At 36.8% G+C, this 22,348-nt stretch overlaps 1 protein-coding gene across 1 annotated transcript; it reads left to right on the top strand.

Moving 5' to 3' along the window:
- The first annotated feature begins 3,229 nt into the window (after positions 1 to 3,229).
- Positions 3,230 to 17,368, top strand: LOC139692929 (distal membrane-arm assembly complex protein 2). The gene is made up of 5 exons (XM_071591252.1): positions 3,230 to 3,426; positions 3,510 to 3,683; positions 4,468 to 4,688; positions 4,787 to 4,952; positions 16,455 to 17,368. The coding sequence occupies exons 1-5, from the start codon at positions 3,320 to 3,322 to the stop codon at positions 16,633 to 16,635; spliced, it is 849 nt and encodes a 282-aa protein (XP_071447353.1). The 5' UTR covers positions 3,230 to 3,319; the 3' UTR covers positions 16,636 to 17,368.
- Positions 17,369 to 22,348: the final 4,980 nt, after the last annotated feature.

Here is a 22,348-nt window from a genome sequence, read left to right as displayed (position 1 = left end):
CTTTATATATTTATTGAAGGGAGAATTGCATACAAGTTCAATCCAAAAACCACAAATTATTAATTAAAAAATGGACCTCACATTTAAATGCATATTTTTACAACAAATCTTTACAAAAAAAATCCAATTCTAGGTAGGTAGCATCAAAATCTTCCAAAGATTCTTCCTTATTTTCTAGCACCTGGCTCTGCAATAAAGAAAGCTGTGTCCAGGCTAATTTACATTAGAAGAATACAGAAGAATTACATCAAAAGTATGGACTTATGAGAAATGAATTTGAAATCTGGTCAATTAACAGTAGAATGATGAGCTTTATTTTCACTGATTTATGAAACAAATGACTATGACTACTGCAATCACTGTGAGAGTACTTTAAATTACAGCATTACAAAAATCAATGATTACAGCTGAATACTTGTAATAACAGTGAATTAACTACCAGGGTTATTGAAGACAGCAAATGTAAAAATAATCAATTATGTCATTTTATTCATCTCCATACAAAACTGCTTTATGGATAACTTCACTTCAGTGGCAACTGAAAGAAAAAATTCTCAAAACCAAGTCTATAAGTGACATTTGAAAAATGAAAATCAACTGCTTCAGACAGTATTGGGGTTATTAAATCGCACAAAGTTTTCCTGTGACCTAATTGTGTTAATTCACCCGTAGCTGTACTGATGCCTTGGCCAATAGCATAAAGAAGTTCTTCAGAGGAACAGGTAGTGTTTTTGCAGGCCATCATCTTAAAGAATATATGAAAAGATATCCTGTAATAAATTAGGCTCTGTTGGGAGGGTTGCTCTCCATTGGTCACAAGGATGAACATTGAGAAATGTCTGCACCACATGAGTAACCACATATGCACCTAAACATATCTGTTTGCTACTTATCCTCAACTTTTCTTTAACCTCAACTGGTTCTCCTGTACTTTGTAGAACATGTAATGGAAAAGAGAGGATAAGTCTGTCAAAAGATCACAGCCATCATCCATGGTATTTCTTTGGGTCCGGTTTGGAAGCAAATTTATAGTTAATGCTGTTTTCAATACTCTCCAGAACTGGCATGTATTGGGTATGTGATTATTCCCAGTTTTGCGTAAAAATAATGGAAAAATTGGGATTTTTGGGAACTTGATTAAGGTTTCTTGTGTTGAGGTGCCAGAATTGCTTAATTTTCAGTTCAGCCCATAGCAACATTAGTGCTCTTATGGTTGTTAACCACTGATCCTGCAAAGAAGGGTGGATAACCTTTTTCTTTCCGAGGAGCTCCCATGACCTGATTTGGGCAGGAGCTGATTGCCAGAGATCCACATGATTCCCATTCCTGATGGCCAACTGTAAGGGTATCTTGTATTGGTTATCCATTGCCCTGTTTGTTTAAGCTGACGGATTTACAATCCACTTCCACTAGGAATAGCGCTGTAGCCAGCTCATCCATGCTCAAAACACCTGCAAGAACAAAAGAAAGATGTACATGAGGCTTACAAACAATACAGGGTCCGTGCAATAAGTATCGTGGCTGGTTCGCTGTAGCCTCAATGGAGCGGTGGATGGGGATCCAACCGGTCGGCTCGGTAGAGGGGTCTCCCACCACTCAGGTGCACTTTAGTTCAGTCACCTCCGGGCATGAGTTGAGACAGGAGGTGGATTTTTGTGACCTTTGATTGTTTGTGGTGTCGCCGCGCCAGCATGGAGCGCACCTTCAAGCCATGCTACTCTGTGAAGTTCTGCATTAAAATAGGGATATCCGCATCGGAGACCCTTGAACTCATTAAACAGGCTTATGGGGATGATGACTTAAGCCGCAATAGAGTTTTTGAGTGGCACAAAATGTTTAAGGAAGGCCGGGAGCTCGTCGAAGACGAGCACCGTGTCGGACGCCCGACGACCGTTCGAACCGATGCTCAGGTGGCCAAAGTGAAAAAAGTTTTGGACTCTGACAGGCATTTAACCATCGCCCATATCTGTGAGGAGACCGGCCTTTCAGTCGGAACCGTCCACACCATTGTAACAGAGGATCTTGCGATGAGAAAAGTATGCGCGAAGCTGGTACCGAAAGTCTTGAGAAAGGAACAAAAACTGTCGCGGGTGGAAATTTTGGACTGCATCCAGGAAGATGAAAATTTTCTCGACAGCGTAATTACCTCAACGGATAGCTCAAAAGGAGCCCAAAGGATATCGGTTCGAATCCACCGAGGCGGTTCAAGCGGCGACGACGAAGGCTCTCAGCATTATTCCGGAAACCGACTTCCAGCGTGCTTTTGACGATCGGCTGACGAGCACCGAAGTAAGTGTATTGATGCAGGAGAAATGTATTTAGAAGATTATTAAGTAATTGTAATGATAACTGCAATCAACTTTGAGTTTTGGAACCAGTCCCGATACTTGTTGTCCGGACATTGTAAATTCTTTATAAAAAAGGAAAACAATTTTCATATCTAACGTCTTCCCACTAATGCATGTACTCATGTGACAGCATGATTACTAAACTCTTGAGCCACTAAATTTACACGTATATTCTGGAATTATGTCGGGGAGAAAAGAGCTTCTATGAGGTTAAAGACCCTACATAAATGAATCATGATAAAGGTAATAAATACATCTCACACAAAAATATTATTGGCAATCAGATTATATAAGCAGCAGAAGCTATCGGAGACATTCGGTGAGACATTGGCGAAGACGCTTTGAAAAAAAGGAATTGAATAAGGAACGTTTTCCAAACTCCTGGCTACTCTTCCGTCTTTATCATTTTTGGGTGAATTAAGGGTTGACTTATTTCCCTGAACGTCTCGGACTTGCGACCAAAATGCTTTCAGATTTTCTTTCAAAATTTTCGCTAATCTTATCCTTTTGAATTGGCTTAACGGTTTCCGAAATTCCTTCGTGGCATTCGCCCTAGATATCTTGTAATCATAATTGATGTCATTCTTTTTGTCGCTAGAGATACGAAGAAGGAAATACTGTAGAACAAGCATAAGAACCTTCTCGTCATACATAGTTAATAGTCTGTATGGATCATCTTAAAACTAAATTATTAGGCACAATGAACCAAATGCGCAGCAAATTTAGGCAACATTTTTGAAATTGGTCTCTCTCTCTCTGCTACCGACGCTCCTCATGCGCCTTAGTTTCACTTTTTCTCCACTACTCATGAGAATATTTTCTCTGTAGCTGATGGGTTGTCTTAACGTACTGGTTCTCAAAATGAATAACTAAATATGTAGCGAAATGCGGCTACAGGTTTGATTTTCGGTGTCGGGAGTTAAGTATATTTGTTCTTAAGAAATTTAAACTTCTATAATTAAAGATACATTATGCTCTCTCAAAAATTGGCAAGATTAAATACGAAGTCGGTTCGTAATATTTTAGCGAATACATGTTATTATTGCTCGGGGAATCAATCTAAATCAAATTGGAGAACGTAAGGGTAACGTGCTACTTATTTACCCAACCTACAATTTTACATGTTTTGCTTTTAATCGACTAAAGTACTCTTTATTTCAGCCAATGGAAGGACAAGGAAACAGAATGGCAAAGTGGTTTTTCTCTTTTTCAAGATAGTAGAGGTCCAAGTACCGCATGGCTGACATTAATTCAGTCTGATATTGATTTACGACCTTCCACTATCAAAAAATGGTGGAAAAAAACACTAGAGAGAAAAGAAATCTTCGAGGAGAGGTGATTGAGATATTAGTTTTAGAATTAATAAGTAAAGAAGCAGTGTAGTAAATCTTTTTGATGAGAATAGGATTTCAGTATGAATAGGAAAATGTTCTCACCTGATGTATGTATTTGGTCATTGAAATATCAATCCTAGCTGGGGTGTCACCTAGAAATCTAAGTCATGTAACGTAATTAGAATTTGTATGTCGTTCTGGAAAGTCAAGCCGCTTCATCAAGTATGCGGTATAATAAATAAGGCCATTGCGGATAGGTATCCAAATAAAATACATCACGAAATCCCTTTCGTTAAGTAGCGTTAAGGCAGTGATAAAAACAACTATCACGGTTCTCAAAGTACAGGTCAATTAACCAGACCTTGTGTCGCTCATACAGAATCCACTAGCTACAAATAACTACAATCCAAGACTTCAGATGACAAAATATGCCAATTATTATATCAACTTTACAGTTAATTATCTAGGACTCCATTTAATTAAATTTTCCCCTGATCATTTATTGCACTGATCTCACGGGAGATGAAATGGCCTCAGATGAGACCATGACTATGCCCGGACGAACCGGGCAGCTTGAATTATGAACACCTGATTTTGTTGTAATTGCACTCTTTATTGGCAATGAGCATTAAAAGTCCTAATCATCAGGGTATCGTGCTGGTATGGTGAGGGTTTTGCTCTTTTGCTTTAGTAATGATCTTTATTTCTCAGTAATCCAAAATTGTATGTTATGGATTTTTTGTGATAGGTTCTCAGTGAAGTCTCTGACTAGAAAATTTTTTAAGGTTCATCCCTGAACGCCATCAGATACTAGGAGGTGATTTAGCTGCTGCACACTTCATTGTACATCGAGGGGGTGCTGTGCGGTTTTTTGGAAACAATCAATGGGTTCGTCAAGATGAGAATGAGGAATATGATCTTCCACAGTTTTATGATGCTGCGTATTGCATTGAAGCTATTGATGCCTCTAAGATGACCATTCATTATGAAGGTCTAGGTAACATTTGTGAGTACGAATTAAACTTTAAATTTGTGATTCTGACCGCATTTGTGTTGCTTTTGTAGAGACTAGTATTAAAACATTACCTTTATTATTATATGTAGTGGACTTATATAAAATAAAGTGGCTCAGCGTTGAGGGATGTCCAAACTTTGACGATTGGTGTTTAGACCGAATAAGTGGTGCATATCGAGATAGTTTAGAATATCTTGATATTAGAAATTGCCCAAAAGTTACAGCAAGAGGACTATCAACGTTGTATCGATTCAGGTGAGATATCATGGAGATTTAATGCCATTCTGTTGGTATTTTGTAGCTTTAGAATAAACTATTTATGGCATTTTTAATTTTTTGTAAATACATTTCCATTAGTTTGTCATAATATAGTTTAAGGGTGTAATTTACTTCATTGTTAAAAACATTCGAAATGTCTTGTAAAATGTTTATATATACATATATATTTGTGTGTGTATGTGTAATATACACTTATGCCACAATATAGGGCTATCCTTCTGGGTTTATAAACCCAATTTCTTAGTTATTTGTGACATCATCATGAACTCTCGGGGATATATTATTATTATTTAAGCTTATTTTTAATAAAAAAACAGGGTTTTATAGAGCTCTTATAGCCTTGCTGTAAGAGATTTTATTTCTTCATAATGGACCTACTAATGCCATACAACAAGTATGTATAAAATCTGTTTCACCTCTGAAATCTACAATGGGTTAAATGGAAGAAGGAACCATTAGGTCTCAATTTCGCCCAAATAAAGACCTCTTTCTATCTACATCATAGGTTGTGATTCAAAATGCTTTAAGTTAAGGATCACTTTGATGACATTGATCTCTTGACTATTGATTCCTAAGAAATCACATGTGCATATTTTACAAGCTATGGGTTTTGCAGCTGGGCATGAAAGAATCTGCAGTATTATTTCTCTAACATGAGCTAGAAATGTAATATTCCTTGATTGGTCATACAGGTAGGTATGTATTTCCCATTAATAGCAATCTGTTGTGACAAATGGTTAAAATTCACCTAATGTGAATGAAAAATTTTGATATTAACATTTATCACTGCTTTAAGCGGGCTTGTAACTTGGCTTTTACCTTAAAGAAATGGGTCCATATTATTGGTATTTATTACGCTAATTTTTGAATTAAAAAAATTCCTCCTCTCTGAAGTCTTTTTTTAGATCCGTGAATAATATCATGTACATCTTTAATTAGCATCTCATTGTTATTAATGATAATACTCGGAATGGAATGAAGGTATGATGCAAATTTGAATCAGTTTATGCAGAGCCAGCAGCATTTTTTGTTTAATGGCGAGGCAGATTTTGAGAGTACAAGTAGGGTCTAAGCCATGCCATGATAGTTAGAGCTGAAGAACAGAATTGAACACTAGTTGGAAGTGAGGATCATTGATGCTCGGCCGTAGTGGAGTTGGGCACCATTCTGATCCCTTGTCATTTGTGGGAAAAATGACATCTTAAATCTATCTTTTCGATCTCTAGTAGTAGTGCTTTGAGGAGGCAACCGACAGCTGAGCTCATTTGCACCATTATGGATGGACAGGAAAGGATGAAGGGTGGAGAGAAACCCGGCGTCTGCGTTAGCCTACTTGTAACGAAAGGTGCCAAGGGGTGCTCAGCTTAATGCCCTATCCGACCGATGGCGTGCTCACTCAAAGTGCTCTCCACAGAGCACCTCAAGTAGGGATCGAGATACCCTTGAAAAATATCTGCTGCCACTGGGATTCAAACCTGGGCCCTCTGGGTGAGAAACCAGTACGTTAGCCACTGCACCATCTCGATCCCCCATTTAATCTCTAATAAGTTTTACTGTTGAACTATCTTTGTCGTACAACAGCCTGTTAAATTTTCACTCATAGATTCCTTTGGGTTGATGACTTTTAATTGAGCACCAAACGTTTTCCAAACTGAAATCTTTGAAGGCAAATGAAAGGAAGAAGTTTCTTGCTGTCTCTATCTCATAATCAGCTTCCCTTATAGTCATGACTCCCTGGAGGTGTCTTAGATGCTGGAAGCAGTTAAAGTCTGGAGATAAAGAGTTGCAGGCTACAGTTTTCACTTTTCGGCAATGCTTCTCCTTCAAATGGTGGGGATTGGAGAGATTGGTGCTAGGACCAAGGCTAAGGAAAAAGGAATAGGATTTAGGGAAGAAAAATTAGTTGCAAAAGCTGTGCCTAGGTGCTTCGAAAATCCCATTTCAATTGTTGAATTGAAATGTGCCCTGTAGAATAACTCTCCCTTTGAATTTAGTATCATGAATGCATGCATTCAAGAACAAAGATTAAAAATATCAGGAGTCCTCAAGACTCTCATTTGATTAGAACTTAAGTCAGAGATTTCCTTTCCTAGCTGGCTCCGGTGGCGGCAGGTTAACGTCCTCACCTGTGGACTAGAGGTCACGGGTTCGATTCCCACTTAGGTGGGTTTTCCTCTACGTAAGGCTTGGCTGTTTGTAATTATCTTTTATGGACAAGGGTTAGATGGAGAAGGGGACTATGAAGTGGCAATTTCGCCCCAATAAAGTCTTTTAATAAACAAATATATGTGAAACCATTGGAAACTCCAAATTTGTTAAGAGTTTCTGCATTTTTTTTCAAAAGTAATGTTGAATAAACCTCTCTTTATTAACAACCTAAGTTTTCCCATTTACATATATCCTCATAGATAATCAGAGTGGATGGTGATGATAGACTTTCCATCGCCTTAAATATTCAAAATTTTGGGGTTATCTTGGAGACTGTCTTATTAAAGGGTATGATTAGTGTTTCAGAAAAGGAAATATTGTAAGGTGGTGTGCAATGTTGTTTCTGGTCAAGAGTGGCTAGTCAAGAAAAATCTCAAGGGGATGGATTTACATATGAAAACAAACAGTTTATAAAATTTTTTCCTACAAAGAAAGTTGAATATTTTGCCAAAATGAAAAAAAAATCACTTGTGTAGAGACCACAGCACATCCTGCCATATATTATTTTAGTCTGGGGGTACAGTACTCATGCATTCAAAATGTTTCAGGTTTATGAGTTGTATTTGTCAAATTTCGCTGTAGTAAAAGTTGTTCTTTAGAAGGTTTATAGGATGGAGGGGAAGAATGCAAGTGTGACCATCACATGAGTTGGAAAAGAAATGAAATCCCAGCACTTCTCCTAATTACCCTTTTTTTTCCTTCTCTCATTCCGTGATACATTCCTTCCTCAGGTTAGATAAAAAAAGGAGGCCTCTCCTCATCCCTTTTCATCTAAATGCCAAAAATTTTTTTTCCAGTCAGGGTTGCCCCATGAAATACATGTACATATGCTTCACTTTCCTGAGATCCTCCTTTCTCTTGACATTATATGACAACAACGTCCACTCTTTTAATGTGTCTATCCCCTAGTGGGTTTATGTGCGAAACAATCATGGACAATGGAAACAAAAATGTCATGTTCTGTACAGTAACACCTTTGAACTATAACAGGGTTTAAATATATGATTTTTATAATTTTAATATAATACTGTGTTCATGTCATATTAAAATGAAGCATGTTTTGTGTACTTCATAAGCAAAGAGGGATATGGAAGAATATAGGAGAGTAAAGAATAAAAGAACGGAAACTATGGGTGAAGGAAATAGAAGAACATATCCAAGCAGGAAAACAAGATCTAACCAATCAGAAAATCAAACCTCTACATTATCAACTGAGAATGAGGTCAGCAGGGTTTTATAACAAAGAGGGAAGCTTGGTTGTAGATAATGAAGACGTGTGCGAACGGTGGAAAGAATATATAGAGTAGTTATACCGTGGCAAAGATAAGCTATAAGAGCAAATAATATTGAATTTAGAGAAAATGCAGGAACAGAAAGTGAGCCCCCATGTACGAAGAGGGAATTTGAGCATGCCCTCCAAAAGCTAAATGCTGGAAAAATGACAGGTTTGGATAATGTATTGGCTGAGATACTAAAGAAAACCTTGGAAATAAAATAAAAGAAAGACTTAAAAATAGTCCATGCATGTTATGGAAATGGGGAGATACTTTAAGAACTTTTATGATACCGAAAGCAGTGAAAGCAATTGAATGAAAGAACTGCTGAACAATTGCTATTCTGTCACACGCTTGCTAGGTTCTTTTACATACAATAGGGAACAGAATGAAAAAGAAAGTAGAGGAAAATATTTGAGAAGATCAATTTGGTTTCCAGGAAGATGAAGGAATGAGAGTTGCTATACTGGCACTGTGTTTGATCCTAGAGAGAAGGCTAGAAATGAACAGGAAAGTTTTCCTTACTGTCATTGATTTGGAAAAAGCCTTCCATACTGTCGATGTGGAACCATGAGGAAAAAAGGAATAGACTACAACAACAGGAAGATTATATTTCAGTTCTACTGGAACCAAAGTACTTTAATGGAAATGAAGGGATGTGAGAAAGTAGTAAAGATTAGAAAAGGATTAAGTCAAGGATGTCAAATTTCACTATACCTATTCAACATACTACCTTGATCAAAAATTTCCCGGAATTTATTCAGAAAATTAAAAATACAAGTTTATTCATCTAAATCTATATTGTCCCCTTCAAAGTAATCCCCATCGACTGCAACACACTTATGCCAGCGCTTGATCCAATCCTCGAAACATTTTTTATATTCGGTTTTCGGTATGTCCATCAGTGCTTCCTGCGATTTTTCCATTACTTCCTCTCGGCTGCTAAAACGCGTTCCCCGTAATGGTTTTTTAACTCGATTGAACAGAAAGAAGTCACAGGGAGCCAAATCAGGTGAATTCGGTGGCTGTTGGATGGTATTTGTTGCATTTTTCGTCAAAAAATTACGAATAATGATAGCACTGTGCGACGGTGCGTTATCATGGTGCAAAATCCACGAGTTTTCTGCCCACATTTCTGGTCTCTTTCGGCGAATTGCTTCACGCAAACGTCTCATAACGCCCAAATAATACTCTTTGTTTACTGTCTGGCCTTCTGGCAAAAATTCATGATGCACTACACCGTTGTAATCCATGAAAACCGTCAGCATTGCCTTCTTTTTTGACTGAAAACGACGTGGTTTTTTTGGTCTCGGCTCATTTGGTGAACGCCATTCACTTGCCTGATGTCTGGATTGCGTGTCGTACTCATAAACCCACGTCTCGTCTCCAGTAATGATCCTTTTGATGAATGTGGGATCGGATTCAGCCTCGCAAATCATGTCTTTTGCGACGTCAACACGGTCTCTTTTTTGCATGAAATTGAGGTCTTTTGGCACCAACTTTGCTGCTAATCAAATCATTAACCACAATGTCTTGGGCGGATCCATAGGCAATGTTCAAGTCCTCCGCTATTTCTCTGATGGTTAATTTGCGGTTATTGACCAACATTTCTTTTACTTTATCAATTTTTTCACCGACTTTCGATGTCGATGGTCTGCCACTGCGTTCATCATCTTCGATTGACTCACGACCACTTCTGAACCGCTCGTGCCACTGGTAAACGACCGTTTTTTTTAGAGAATCGTTGCCGAAACACTTTTCCAACATTTCCAACGTCCGTGCGCCACTAAATCCGTTTTTTACGCAAAATTTAATACAAGTTCGTTGTTGCAAATTTAAATCCATTTCTGAAATTGTAAAAAATCGCCAACACACACAGAGATAGATGTACTCTTGGCTACGTAACTTTTGCAAATGTCAAGTTATGACACTAAGATTTAAAGGGAATATCAACAACAGATGTACCAATTTAACAAAAAAAACAGAACTCAAATCGGAACGATGGGAGCGCCACACGGTGGTTATTCCGGGAACTTTTTGATCAAGGTAGTATATATTTATATCATTTGCAAACCTAGCTGTTTCTATGAATCCCCCTGGCTGGCTTTCATTCCTATCTCCAGTTCTTCCCATGCCTCTTTAATCATATCCTCCACATATATGTTGAACAGTACAGAAATAATAGACAACCTTGCATTACTCTTCTTCCTAACACTGTCCATCCAGACTCTCTGGCCCCCACTCGTACCTGAGCAGTTTGAGACATGAACATGTTGAGGATTAGTCTCCTTTCATTCCAAATTTTCCTATTTTCTGCAATATATTCATTAATTTTTTCCAATTCACTCAATCAAATACCTTTTTGAAATTGTATCCTATGTTTCACTCCATCAGTGGCCTCATTACTGCAATGGCATCACGCATGCCTCTGCCCTTCATAAACCTGAACTGTCATCCCTTAAGCAATCATTTGCCCTGCTCCTCATCCTCTCGTTGGTCATCCTGAGAACCTCTTAAGCTGCATGTTAAATCAAACTTATAGTTCTGTATTCCTAACATGATGTAGCCTTTACCTTTTTTGGAATAGGAACTAACACTGATTGGGTGGGCTTTTGAAATGTGGGTGTGGAGAAGAATAGAGAAGGTGAAATGAACAGAAAGGAAAACAAGGGTTTGGTGGGCGAGTGGAGAGGATTTTTGGGAGAAATCATAAGGAGGCAGGAAAAATGGATGAATGGCATATTGATCGGCAGTAGGATGTTGAAGCCTAATGGAGGGGAGATTGTTTGGCAAATGAGGAAAGAGCAGGAATAGGGTTGGGATGTTGGAGGGGATAAAGGGAGGAAGCAATTACACAGAGATGAAGAGGGGCTTGTTGTAAAGTAGGATGTGGGATTGTTTTTTTTTAGGAGAAACAACATATTTACTCGGTAGTTGTGTCCAGCCAAAACCTACATTAACCGTTAGATTACTTGATAAAAAATCCTATTTACTGTTTCTCTAGTTTTGTTTTAGACTTCCAATAGCCTTGTGAAATGTTGCCTTGTTTCTTCTGTTGTACCCATCTCCCTTTCCTCATTCATATTTTCCTCTGAAGCCTACGACTACAGCTTTCTGGGCAATATTACTAAATTCCATTTCTTTGCGCTTAAAATTATGGGAATAGAAAAATATGATCTTTCTTTTTTGAACAGACTGTGTAGATGATTGCTAAAAATCCACAAATTCAAGAACTCAAATTCTATGGAATTCTTCAAATTGGAACTCAAGCTATATTATTGTTTTGTACAATTTTTAATAGTGTTCTATGCCAAATGAACACAACATCACAGTCATACTAAACTTTTCACAAACAATACAAGCTTAATGAAATTATTGACCTGATATTATTATCCATTATATATTATTGTCCATGATAAAATATAATCTGGAAATGATAAATTGAGCTTGTTCTCTGTCCAAATTATAACCTGTATAAGTTTTGCAGCGTTTTTATGTACAAAATATATGGGGAAAGAGATTCGTGCTGTTCAAGTAAGTTCATCCTTTTTCGACTCAGTTGTTTTGGTAATCATTTAAATAAATTGTAATAGTGAATATATGTATTCCTATTCTTTATATAAAGAGTAGATATTCTATTACATATCTGCTCTTTTGTGTGCTACCCTATTACCCAATTTTCAGTTCAATACTTCAGCTATCCCATACTACTTGTCTCTTATGAACAGGCATTATCACTGCAATCTCTCTGATTCATTTCTTACCCAGCCAATTTAATTCTTCTTCCTTCCTCTGTTTCTTGTGTTTTGTTTCTCTAACCTCTTCATATCTTCAACAATATATTACCTTCTTGTCTTCATATGTACTTCATATCTTCAATAATAATATAAATATCTTCAATATAGCTATAATAATAATGATCTTCATGGATCTTTAAATGATCTCTCCTACAACAGCAATCTATCTTATCAAAAAACAGTTAACAAAAATCAAAAGTACACCCTCTATTTGCCAGGAATCATTTAGATATTCATTGCTTCCATTGCAATTTCACTGTACATTCAGTTGTGTTGGTTTCTCATTACATTCTTCTAAAATGTTTCTGATTTGACAACATCCCTTAGATAGTGCTGTGGTCAGATGAGTTTTAATATGCCTTGTTAAGGAACAGATGCTGTATAGGCTTTTACCCTCTTCTGAGGTACTCTACTTTGGTGACTTGACCACGCTGACCAGTTTTGTTCCATAGGTCATCAGAAAAAGTGCATCCCCTTCCTCCTGTGTCATAGATCTCATCCATCAGGAGAATTCGACTTCATTAGACCATAGTTAGTTCAGAGTTGTATGGCCTAAATAGATATGATAAATGTAACTCAGTGTCTGTAATAGTTTAAAGTAACACACTTATTGACCAGAAGGTTGGTTTGATAGGTAAGGGAGGGCTGCTCACCCAATACTAAGCCCAGCAGCTGATAGCGATCCAGGTTGCATTGACACCATTAGTTAAGTTTGGATCACTGGACTGAGACATCCAAATGAGACTTTGAAGTACGACTACAAATCTCATAGCAAGGTCCTGGATAAACATTTCTTATAAGGCAACAATTTCAGAGTGTAAAAATCATTCCATTGCCTTGACCAGGATTCAAACCCGGATCCCTTAATGTCTGGTTGAGTGCTTTAGCCAGTTAAGCTATCGAGGTGTCCTCCTAAACCTCCTCCTCCTGATTTTTACGCTGAAATTGTTGCATTGAAATGCTCATTAGCAGATGACTCCATCAAAAGTTACTGTTGCGGCATCTCCCGTGGTTTCTTTGAAATTTTGTTTAAGGTTGCTTGGTGTTTTAAATGGTGACAACCGTTGGAGTTCATTTTATCTCACCGTCATTGAAAGTCACAGGAAAGATTGGTAATGCTTCTATTCCCTACATTCTTCTCATTTTTAATCATCTTCTTCATGTCTTTCTATTACTCCTTTTCACAGTGCTTAAATATTTAATTACAAATAGTTGACAAGAGTTAAATCTCCTTAGAGTGGTCACTGAAGGAGATAAAAAGAGACATTTAGGGCGTCATTTGGTGGAATATCATAATTAATTAAAAATTGGCAATTTTCCACAAAATAAGTTTAAAATTAGAAATATATTAAAAAAGTAAATTATTTTGTGGAAAATTGCCAATTTTTAATTGCTGAAGGAAATCATAGAATTGACTGCCATTGGAAGGTATTCACCAATGGGAGTGGCGGTAGCCTTGTAAAGCAATGGAGTACATATTACTTTTTAAATACAACTGTAATTAGTATGTTTTTCTGTACCTGGAATGTTGGGCCTTTTATATAATAACATTTTCATGTTTCATCAGCCTTTGTTATCACAAGCTGAAATATGCTGTGGGACTACTGAGAACTTTCCCCGAAAGGGATTAACTGATTGCATTTACAATGATAGTTCTAAGAATATTTTTGGTAGAATTGTACATTTCATCGTTGTAGTTTTGTAAGAACCTCAGCTTAATTAGACATCAGCAGATTTACATTCAAAATCTTTGCCTTATCGGTGCATGCACGTGAATTGTTGGTGCCTTACACATTGTTGCTTTCACGTGGAAGTTAATGAAAATTAGAGAAAAACTCCTTACTAATTTCGAGATGGGAAAGAGGGTGCAATTTTCTCTAAATGACGAAAGTCTGATCATGTTGAATTTGTCAATGTATCATCAGTATTATTTGGTAGTCTACCATTTGAGAAAATTTTTAGATGGATGTTACGTGATGTTTAGCAAAGTTTTAAGTTATAGCAGTGATTAGTCCGTGCATCAGTAGTATTATAAGATAAAATGAATGAAACATTTTTTTTTCAGGGGCTACCCAAATGTAATAATAAATGAAAGATAAATTATAGATTTTTCATCTTCTTATTTAATAATATTTTTCCCATACTTATCCTTTCACGTAACTTGCATGATATGCTATGTTCTCCTCCTATCATTATGAAAAATTCTATTTATTTGTAGAAAAATGTACATTCACGTACATTTCCATGAATTAAGTTGTAAAGTTTTAAGAAACAAGAATTATAATTTTACAAGGAGCGGCCTGACTCATTGGAAATATTATAAATGTACAGTAACATATATTTATTTACCATGGGTCGTGAATAAACAAATTTAGGTATAGGTTTCTCAGAAGGTCATATTGGTCATAAGCATGATGGATATTACACAATGCAAAAACAGAAAAAAAATACGAAGGAAAAGAATACTCTATATTTTAACAACTCTTTTGCACTTAGCCAAAAATTCATCTGAGGTATAGTTGTACTAAACTAGTAAAATATTTCCACTCGAATCTTAAAACATTGGTATAGTTTCAGTGAATGTAATGCATTTGGTAAGAGGGTTTTATATTTTTGTTCTCGTAGCTATTTTGGTCCTCAGTCTATGGTGTGTGCGATCCGTATTCAATTACTCTGGGTATTTGTGATATAGTTGGGCATCACCATTCTAGCAAATGTTGATTATATTTTAAGAGACTAACAGTAAACATCCATGGTACTGTTAAAGCATTTGGTTTTTTCAGCAGAGAATTAAATGGAGTACAATAGGGGACCTCCAACTTACTTGTAAATACCCTTCCATATTCCAGCTTACCTCTTTTTGAATCAAAAAGACCTTTAGTAATTAATTAACTAAAGATTCCCAGAAAAGAATGCCATGGGAGATTCTTATTAAAAAGTCAATTCTAGTTCAGCAATTTGAAAAGTATGTGAAACTTTGTTGTAGAGAAATTGCACTTGATACAAAACAAATTTAGTTTGGTGCATGGTCTGTCCCAAAAATAAGTAGAATAAATCCAGGGGAAGAAATTACTGCAGATCAAAGTATAATGTGCTAAATTCTGCAAAATAGCAGCCTTGTGCCAAGACATACCGAAGCCAGAACCTCTGCCAGTGCAGTATGCTTCCTGGAAGGGGTCGACTGGAACCTCTTGGCCTCACCCAGCATTCCAAAATGGTTGCCTTTCAAACTAATTTTTATCATTGGGAACAAATAACTCCTGTAGCCATGTTATTTTTAAAAACTTGAGTCACTTTCTCGCGTAATAAGAATTCATGTTAGATTGTCTCATGAGCAGCCTTCTAATCTTCTGATTGCACCTTGGCACACACCTTACTCATGGCTATTCTATAAGATATATTCTATTAGCAATATTCTATAAGAATTCAGTTTTTGGAATATTTCACTCTTATGCTCACATTCAGATACTCAGGCATGGATCAGAATACACTTGATGGACATTTTTGTCACACTTTATCATTGTTGGAAGTTCAGGGCATCCTCGTCATCAACCTCCTCTCTACTCTCCTGGAACATTCATTCTGTGCCAGTGGAAAATCACTCCTTGGGACATTGCTTTATCTCCTGAAACCTATTCTCTCTGCCTAGCTCAAAATTTTATCGTGTATCATTGCTCCACGAAACATGGTACTTTTGAATTCGTGATCCAACTCTCTGACAGGGATCCAGTCTAGCTTCCATTTGCACCCTGTGATGGCCCACAGTCAACTGCTACAGTCGCATTGCTTCTCCAAGATCTCCCACTATGATTGCCCCATTCCAGCTATCCACATTCGTGGGAAAAATCATACTACTTATATTTGGGGCAGACCCTGTAATTCAGCTACGTGCATAATCTAACTACTAATGTCTTAAATGTGCATTTGCAGAAATTGTGTCAGAAGTGGAAGCATTCAAGTTATTTCCACAATGCACTATGGTGAAAAACCATCTGTTATTCCATTCCAGCAATGACTTAAAACTATCCAATGCAACATTTAGGTTTGGAATTGCTAAAAGAAAACCTTAGGCATTAATGCTTAAGATTTTCTCTTGTAAAACTTTGATTCAAATCTCACTTGCTTTGTGTACAATTAGCATATGTAACCTAATGACTTGGCAACGTTCTGAAAATGTTTTCTTTTCTTCTTCTTTACAGCAAATTAGAAAAGTTAATTATCTCCAATGATGCTAGGGATGAAAATGTTGAATTGGTATGCTTACTGCTGGAAGATATATTTCCTAAACTACAAATTGAAGGAGTGTCATACTTACCGATGCCCGACAGTACTGAAATTCTAGAGAAGGAAGATAGTGAGAGGAAAAAAGTCAGCAGCTGAAATCGGATACTGAAACAACAGCAGATGAAAATGATTGTATTTATTTTGATCCTCCAATAGGCAGTAGTCCAAGAGGAAAATACTTAGTATAATTTCTGAATTTTTGATTGTACATAGTTAAGTGTTGCAATTTATTTATTTTAGTCTAGGTGTTTGTGCATCAATCCTACTCAAAAAAATTACTGAAGATTCACCATCTTAGAGAATAATCCTAAAAATATGCAGTTAAGGTCTTATATGAAGATCTAATATCTCTTGAATTCATGCCAAAATATGTCAGTTAATCTTAACTAAATTTGTATTAGTTTAAGATAGGTTTTATATCATTTAGGCGCTGCAGTTTTATCTTCACCTTATGTTTAATTTATGCAGTATTCTTTTCGTTAATGCGACAGCATTGGTTGATTCACATTGTTTCGGGTTTTTTAGGAAGGTCTGAATGGAAAATGTTAGGAATTCCAACACTTAATGGGCGTGTTGTATTGGCCATTAAAATTTCACTCAAAGAATGTGGAGTCAGGAAATTTGATGATTAAAACAGGTATAGCCTGGTTCACTTTACTTTTCTATGAATCCATATAGCTGGCATATGGAAATAGATGTGAAAGTTGGCAGTTTAACACAAGATTACCCGTATCATTTAATTGCTCTGGCTAAGTCTTAACAAGAGTTTGGGATGTGCTGCAATTTGTGAAGTTTTGAATGCATGAATGAATAAATTAATTGGATCAAGTCAATTATTATACTTATATACCTTATGCACTGTTCATTTTTTTTTGCCAATACCTAATTTAAATATGAAAATATTTTGGTTCAACCTCATGTAGCTGCAGGGATACATTTATCCTTCATACCACCATCATGTATGATTTGTGTTAGTAATTTTACTATAGGAAGCATAATCGAAAAGTAAGGGCTATTTTCTTATATTTAAATGTTAATGGGTCAGAACGAAGTTGTACGCATGCAGTGTCATCTATCCATTGTTTCCCAAACCACAGGTGTTATTGTTAGATTCAGTAGACATTGGCCTATCAGTGAATTTAGATAACCTATGTCTGCAAAAATTGTTGCTCCCGCCAGTTGACGAAGTGCCTTCCTATGATTTGATTTTTGTATGCAATAGGTTATCAGCTGCCCAAGTACAACTGGAGTTGTGCCTAGTTTATGGACCTACAGTAATGAGTGATGAAAAGGTTGGACAATGGTGTCAAGATTGAAAATATGGCCATACAAATGTGTGTGATGAAGAGTAGAGAGACAGGTCCAGTATCCAGACCAATGAAAGCATCATTCAAAAAGTGGACCAAGGACTGCTTAACGATTAAGAGCTTTGGCTGATAAATTTTCTCTTATGAAACGCACCTCTATTTACACGATTGTAATGGAAAGCTTGGATATCACAAATTGTGTGCAAGGTGGGTACGGAAAATACTCACTAACCAACTCGAGGAGCAATGAATGTTGAATGGGCAAAAATTTTTGGAATGCCACTCCTGGTTTAGACCTTCCAACTAGCAACTATTTCCATATCCTGTACTTGAAACAGTGGCTTGGGGTACAACAATTTGAAGACGACGACGAAGACAAGACCGCTGTTGTCAACTGATTCAATTCCCAGGAGGCGAACTTCTCTACCGAGGGATGAAGGAAGTTGGTGCAGCATTACAGAAAGCGATTAGAAGTGAACGGAGATTATTTAGAAAAGTGAGGTAGGTTAACAGGAGACTAAAACCATCAACGAAAACATTTTTCTAATGAATATATTTTGTTAACGACCAAATGGCCCTTACTTTTTGAATATGCCTTGAAAATACTGCCGTTTTCAAAGATTGCCATCTGTAGCACCTTGACTTGTGCTCCTAAATCAAGTTCCTGAATGCATCAATTTTGTTTATGTTCATGTTAAAGCTCTGATGGAAAGGGAAGGATGAAATTATGGCTACCCCAGAAGTAACAGCTTATGAGTTTGATTTTGTGCTTTGGTGTTTCAGCCATATTCCCCCTGAAACTTTTCATGAACTTGCTCATATGAGCATATAGGTCACCAGGAGGAGGAAATAAATGGTGAAAATGGACATTCAAGTTTGTAAAAGAATGGCATGTCTTTAAAGATTCTTGATGGAGAAAAGGGGAGCAAAAATTTCATCGTAGATGCTGTAGGTTCATCTCTTTTATTAAAGCAGGAAAAAATAGGTTCATATAAGACTTGTGAACTGAATATCAGTGATTTTGTCTCCATTTTTTGGGTCTTCACTGCCTATGTTAGCATTGCCGACAACATCCTTGCTGGTGTTCCAGTCAGCATCTTCATGTTGAAGGTGTTGGATTGAAGTTTTGGCCATCTTTATATAGGATTCCCCACACGCTAGCTACTTCCCGATTGGCTCTTTTTCAAAGGTCTCTTTTCCGATCACTATGGAGAGGGTATCTGTCTTCCATATTCATGCATTTGGCCATTTGTGTGATTTCAATTGCTTCCTGTATTAGCCCGGTGTAGTATCTTTTCTCTTCAGCTATGATTTTTGCCATCTCAAAAAGAATGCTGTGGCTGTGTTCACTCCAAGAGTATTTAGTGATGGCAAAATGTGGAATCTTTTTTCAATAAAACAGTTTCAGGCGTCATTTGGTGGAAATTCTTCATATGGAACTTTTAATTAAACCACTTGGCTTTTCCTCTTAAAAAACTTTTATTTACCACCTAGGTGTCGTTATGGTATAACAACATCAGGTAAAAATCAAGTCAAACACAGTATATATATATATCTGGAGGGAGGGAGGAAAGCAAGGATTGGTTGAGGTAGAAAGAGGGGGCGGAGGAGGAATGGTAACATTGATAAATTAGCAGGCTGGGAGAAGGAATTTATACAGTGTTGAAAATAATGTATAAAAAAATATTCATTGTTGAAAAAGAGCTATATATACTGTGTTTGACTTTTATTTTTACCTGATGATGTTATACCATAACAAAACCTAGGTCGTAAATAAAAGTTTTTTATGTGGAAAAGCCAAGTGGTTTAATTTTAAGTTCAATATGGAATCTTTTTTATTCGTGGTCCAGTTGTGTTTCCTCATTGGGACTTTCATGGCTCTGCAATTGTCTTTAATAAACATATGATTTTCCACATGAACATGGCACCCGGTGTACTCCTTCGTGAAGATACTGGTTGGTAAACCAGTGTCTTCACTTCAATATATTCACACCTAATGGCATCGGTGAATGCAACAATTTCAGATTGTAAAAAATCATTTGTCTTGGCCCGGAATGAGTTTTACATTCTGCTATTTTTGCTTTGAAATGCATATTAGCAGATGACTCCATCAAAAGTTAATGTTGCGGCATCTCCCGCAGTTTCTTGAGGCATTAGTGAAGTTTGAAGAAATTCGTTTAGGTTTCAGAATGAGTAGGCTCCACTCAGAAAATCACTTTACCTGCAGTAACTATGTACGGAGTACTTGGCAGTTGCCTAGCATTCACAATATGTTATCATTACCCAGAACTGGGATATTATTATTAGTAAATAATCTTATAAATACAATTTTAATGATTAGCAATTTCAGGACACAAGCTGATTTTGTAGAAGGTTATACACGGTAACCTTTTCTTAGTATTATAGTATTAGATTATACATACTGAACAGCTTCAATGAACAAGTAACAGGTAATGTATATTTTTTTTTAAAATTATTAGTAGTAGTAGTTGTCTATCAGCTTATGGTAGGTTTTTGAACCCTGGGGCATAAACACTACTGTACTCCTAAGCCCTAATGCAACACAAACTATCCTTACACCCCATTGTATCTCTCTACCTCCCTCAATTCCATCCAAAAATGCCTATTCTCTTCTTTCTACCTTGCTTTCCCAGTGTCCTCTCCTCTTGTTATCATTTGCACTGTCAAATACCTCTCGGTATCTCCTGTATCCACTTGTCATGCCTTCTTCAAATATCTCCTAACAGCCAGCTGTCTTTCTTCCCCTACCATTCCCGGAACTTCATTTATTTTCCTTTCCATCCATTTTATATTTTCTATTCTTCTCCATGCCCACATCTCAAAGGTCTCCAATATACACTTATCTGCCATTGTCAGCAACCATGTTCCTCAACTAAATTAAACTCCCTGAGGGGAGTTTAATTTAGTTGAGGAACATGGTTGCCTAAAATACATTAAAATTTTCACTAGTCTTTTCTTTATATTTTAAGGGGTTAGGTGGAAGAAGGGACTATCTAGCTTCAATCTCACTCCAATAAAGATATTCTTATTATTTCATCATTATGAGGGTGGTCCCAAAAGTACCAATCCAACAAAGAAAAAAAATTTATTCATTTTTCACCATAATCTCCTTTCAGCTCTATACACTTTTCCCAGCGATGTTCAATTTGTTTGATACTCGTTTTATAATAAGAGCTGTCTTGCTCCTCAAAATAGCCATTAACTACAGACATCACTTCTTCACGTTTGTAAAAGCTTTGACCACCAAGCCATTTTTTCAAGTTTGCGAACAAAAAATAATCTGAGGGGGCTAAATCTGGCGAATAGAGTGCAATGGTGAGGTAGCAATTCAAACTATAATTAATGAATTTTGGCCATTGCAGTAATGGATTTTTTAACTGCTACATTGTCTTGATGAAACAACACTTTTTTTCTTAGCCACTTTTGCTTGATTTGTTCGCTCAAACATTGCAATAAGTTCGCATAATACTCCCCGTTGATGATTCTTCCTTTTTCCAGATGGTCAATGAAAATTCTCTATCCGACACGCATCCCATAAAACCAATGCCATGACCTTGCCTGCAGATGAAACTGTCTTTGCCTTCTTTGGAGTCAGTTCTCCCTTCTGAATCCATTGTTTTGATTGTTCTTTTGTCTCGGGTTTGAAGTTTTGGACCCATGTTTCATCCATTGTTATGAAAAGGCGCAAAAATTCTGCTTTGATGATGTGAAACTTTGCTAAGCACTCAATTAAAGGATCCTCATGACACTGGTTTTGCTCGAGTGTGAGCAAACACGGCACCCATCTTGCATGCAGCTTCTTATGTCCAAATTTTCAGTTAATATGCATTGTACAGCACTTTTTCCAATGCCTACTAGTTTGTGAACTTTCAGTTGTAATCATCCAGTATCACTTCGTGGATTTTCTTCACCATTTCTGGAGTTGTCACCTCATTTGATCAACCAATGTGATGCTCATCTGGACAGCTTGTACGGCCTCGTTTAAACTCTGCTACCCAATATTTTACTGTTGTAAACAAAGGAGCACACTGATCCAGATTAGAATCCAGTTCAGCTTTTATGTTGGTTGGGCTGAGGTCTTTCAAATAAAAGTATTGTATCACGTAGCGATGACCAATTTTCTCCATTTTCAGAAATTCACTGGAAAAATTCATTATTGATGGCTGCCAAACAAATACTAAACAACGTGGCATCTTCAAACTTGAACTGCTTTTTAGATTGGGACTTTCTAATACATTGATTTTTCAAAAAACTGCCAGGTCAGGCTGGGTACTTATGGGATCATCTTGTACTTAAGTTGCTTATCATCAGCTCCTATCTTTATAAACTCTTCCTTACTTAATGCTATTCTTTTGATGTCCTCACCATCTACAAATTATGTTAACTTTTACAAATTTTGTTTTTTGAATATTGGATCTTTCTTTTTTAAAGAAAATCTGAATCAAAAATATAATCATATAATTGATAGTTACTCTCTTTAA

Source organism: Hetaerina americana, unplaced genomic scaffold (assembly GCF_022747635.1).
Source record: "Hetaerina americana unplaced genomic scaffold, ioHetAmer1.1.p SCAF_44, whole genome shotgun sequence".
Taxonomy (NCBI): Eukaryota; Metazoa; Arthropoda; class Insecta; order Odonata; family Calopterygidae; genus Hetaerina; species Hetaerina americana.
This window is presented reverse-complemented; position numbering and strand designations above follow the sequence as displayed.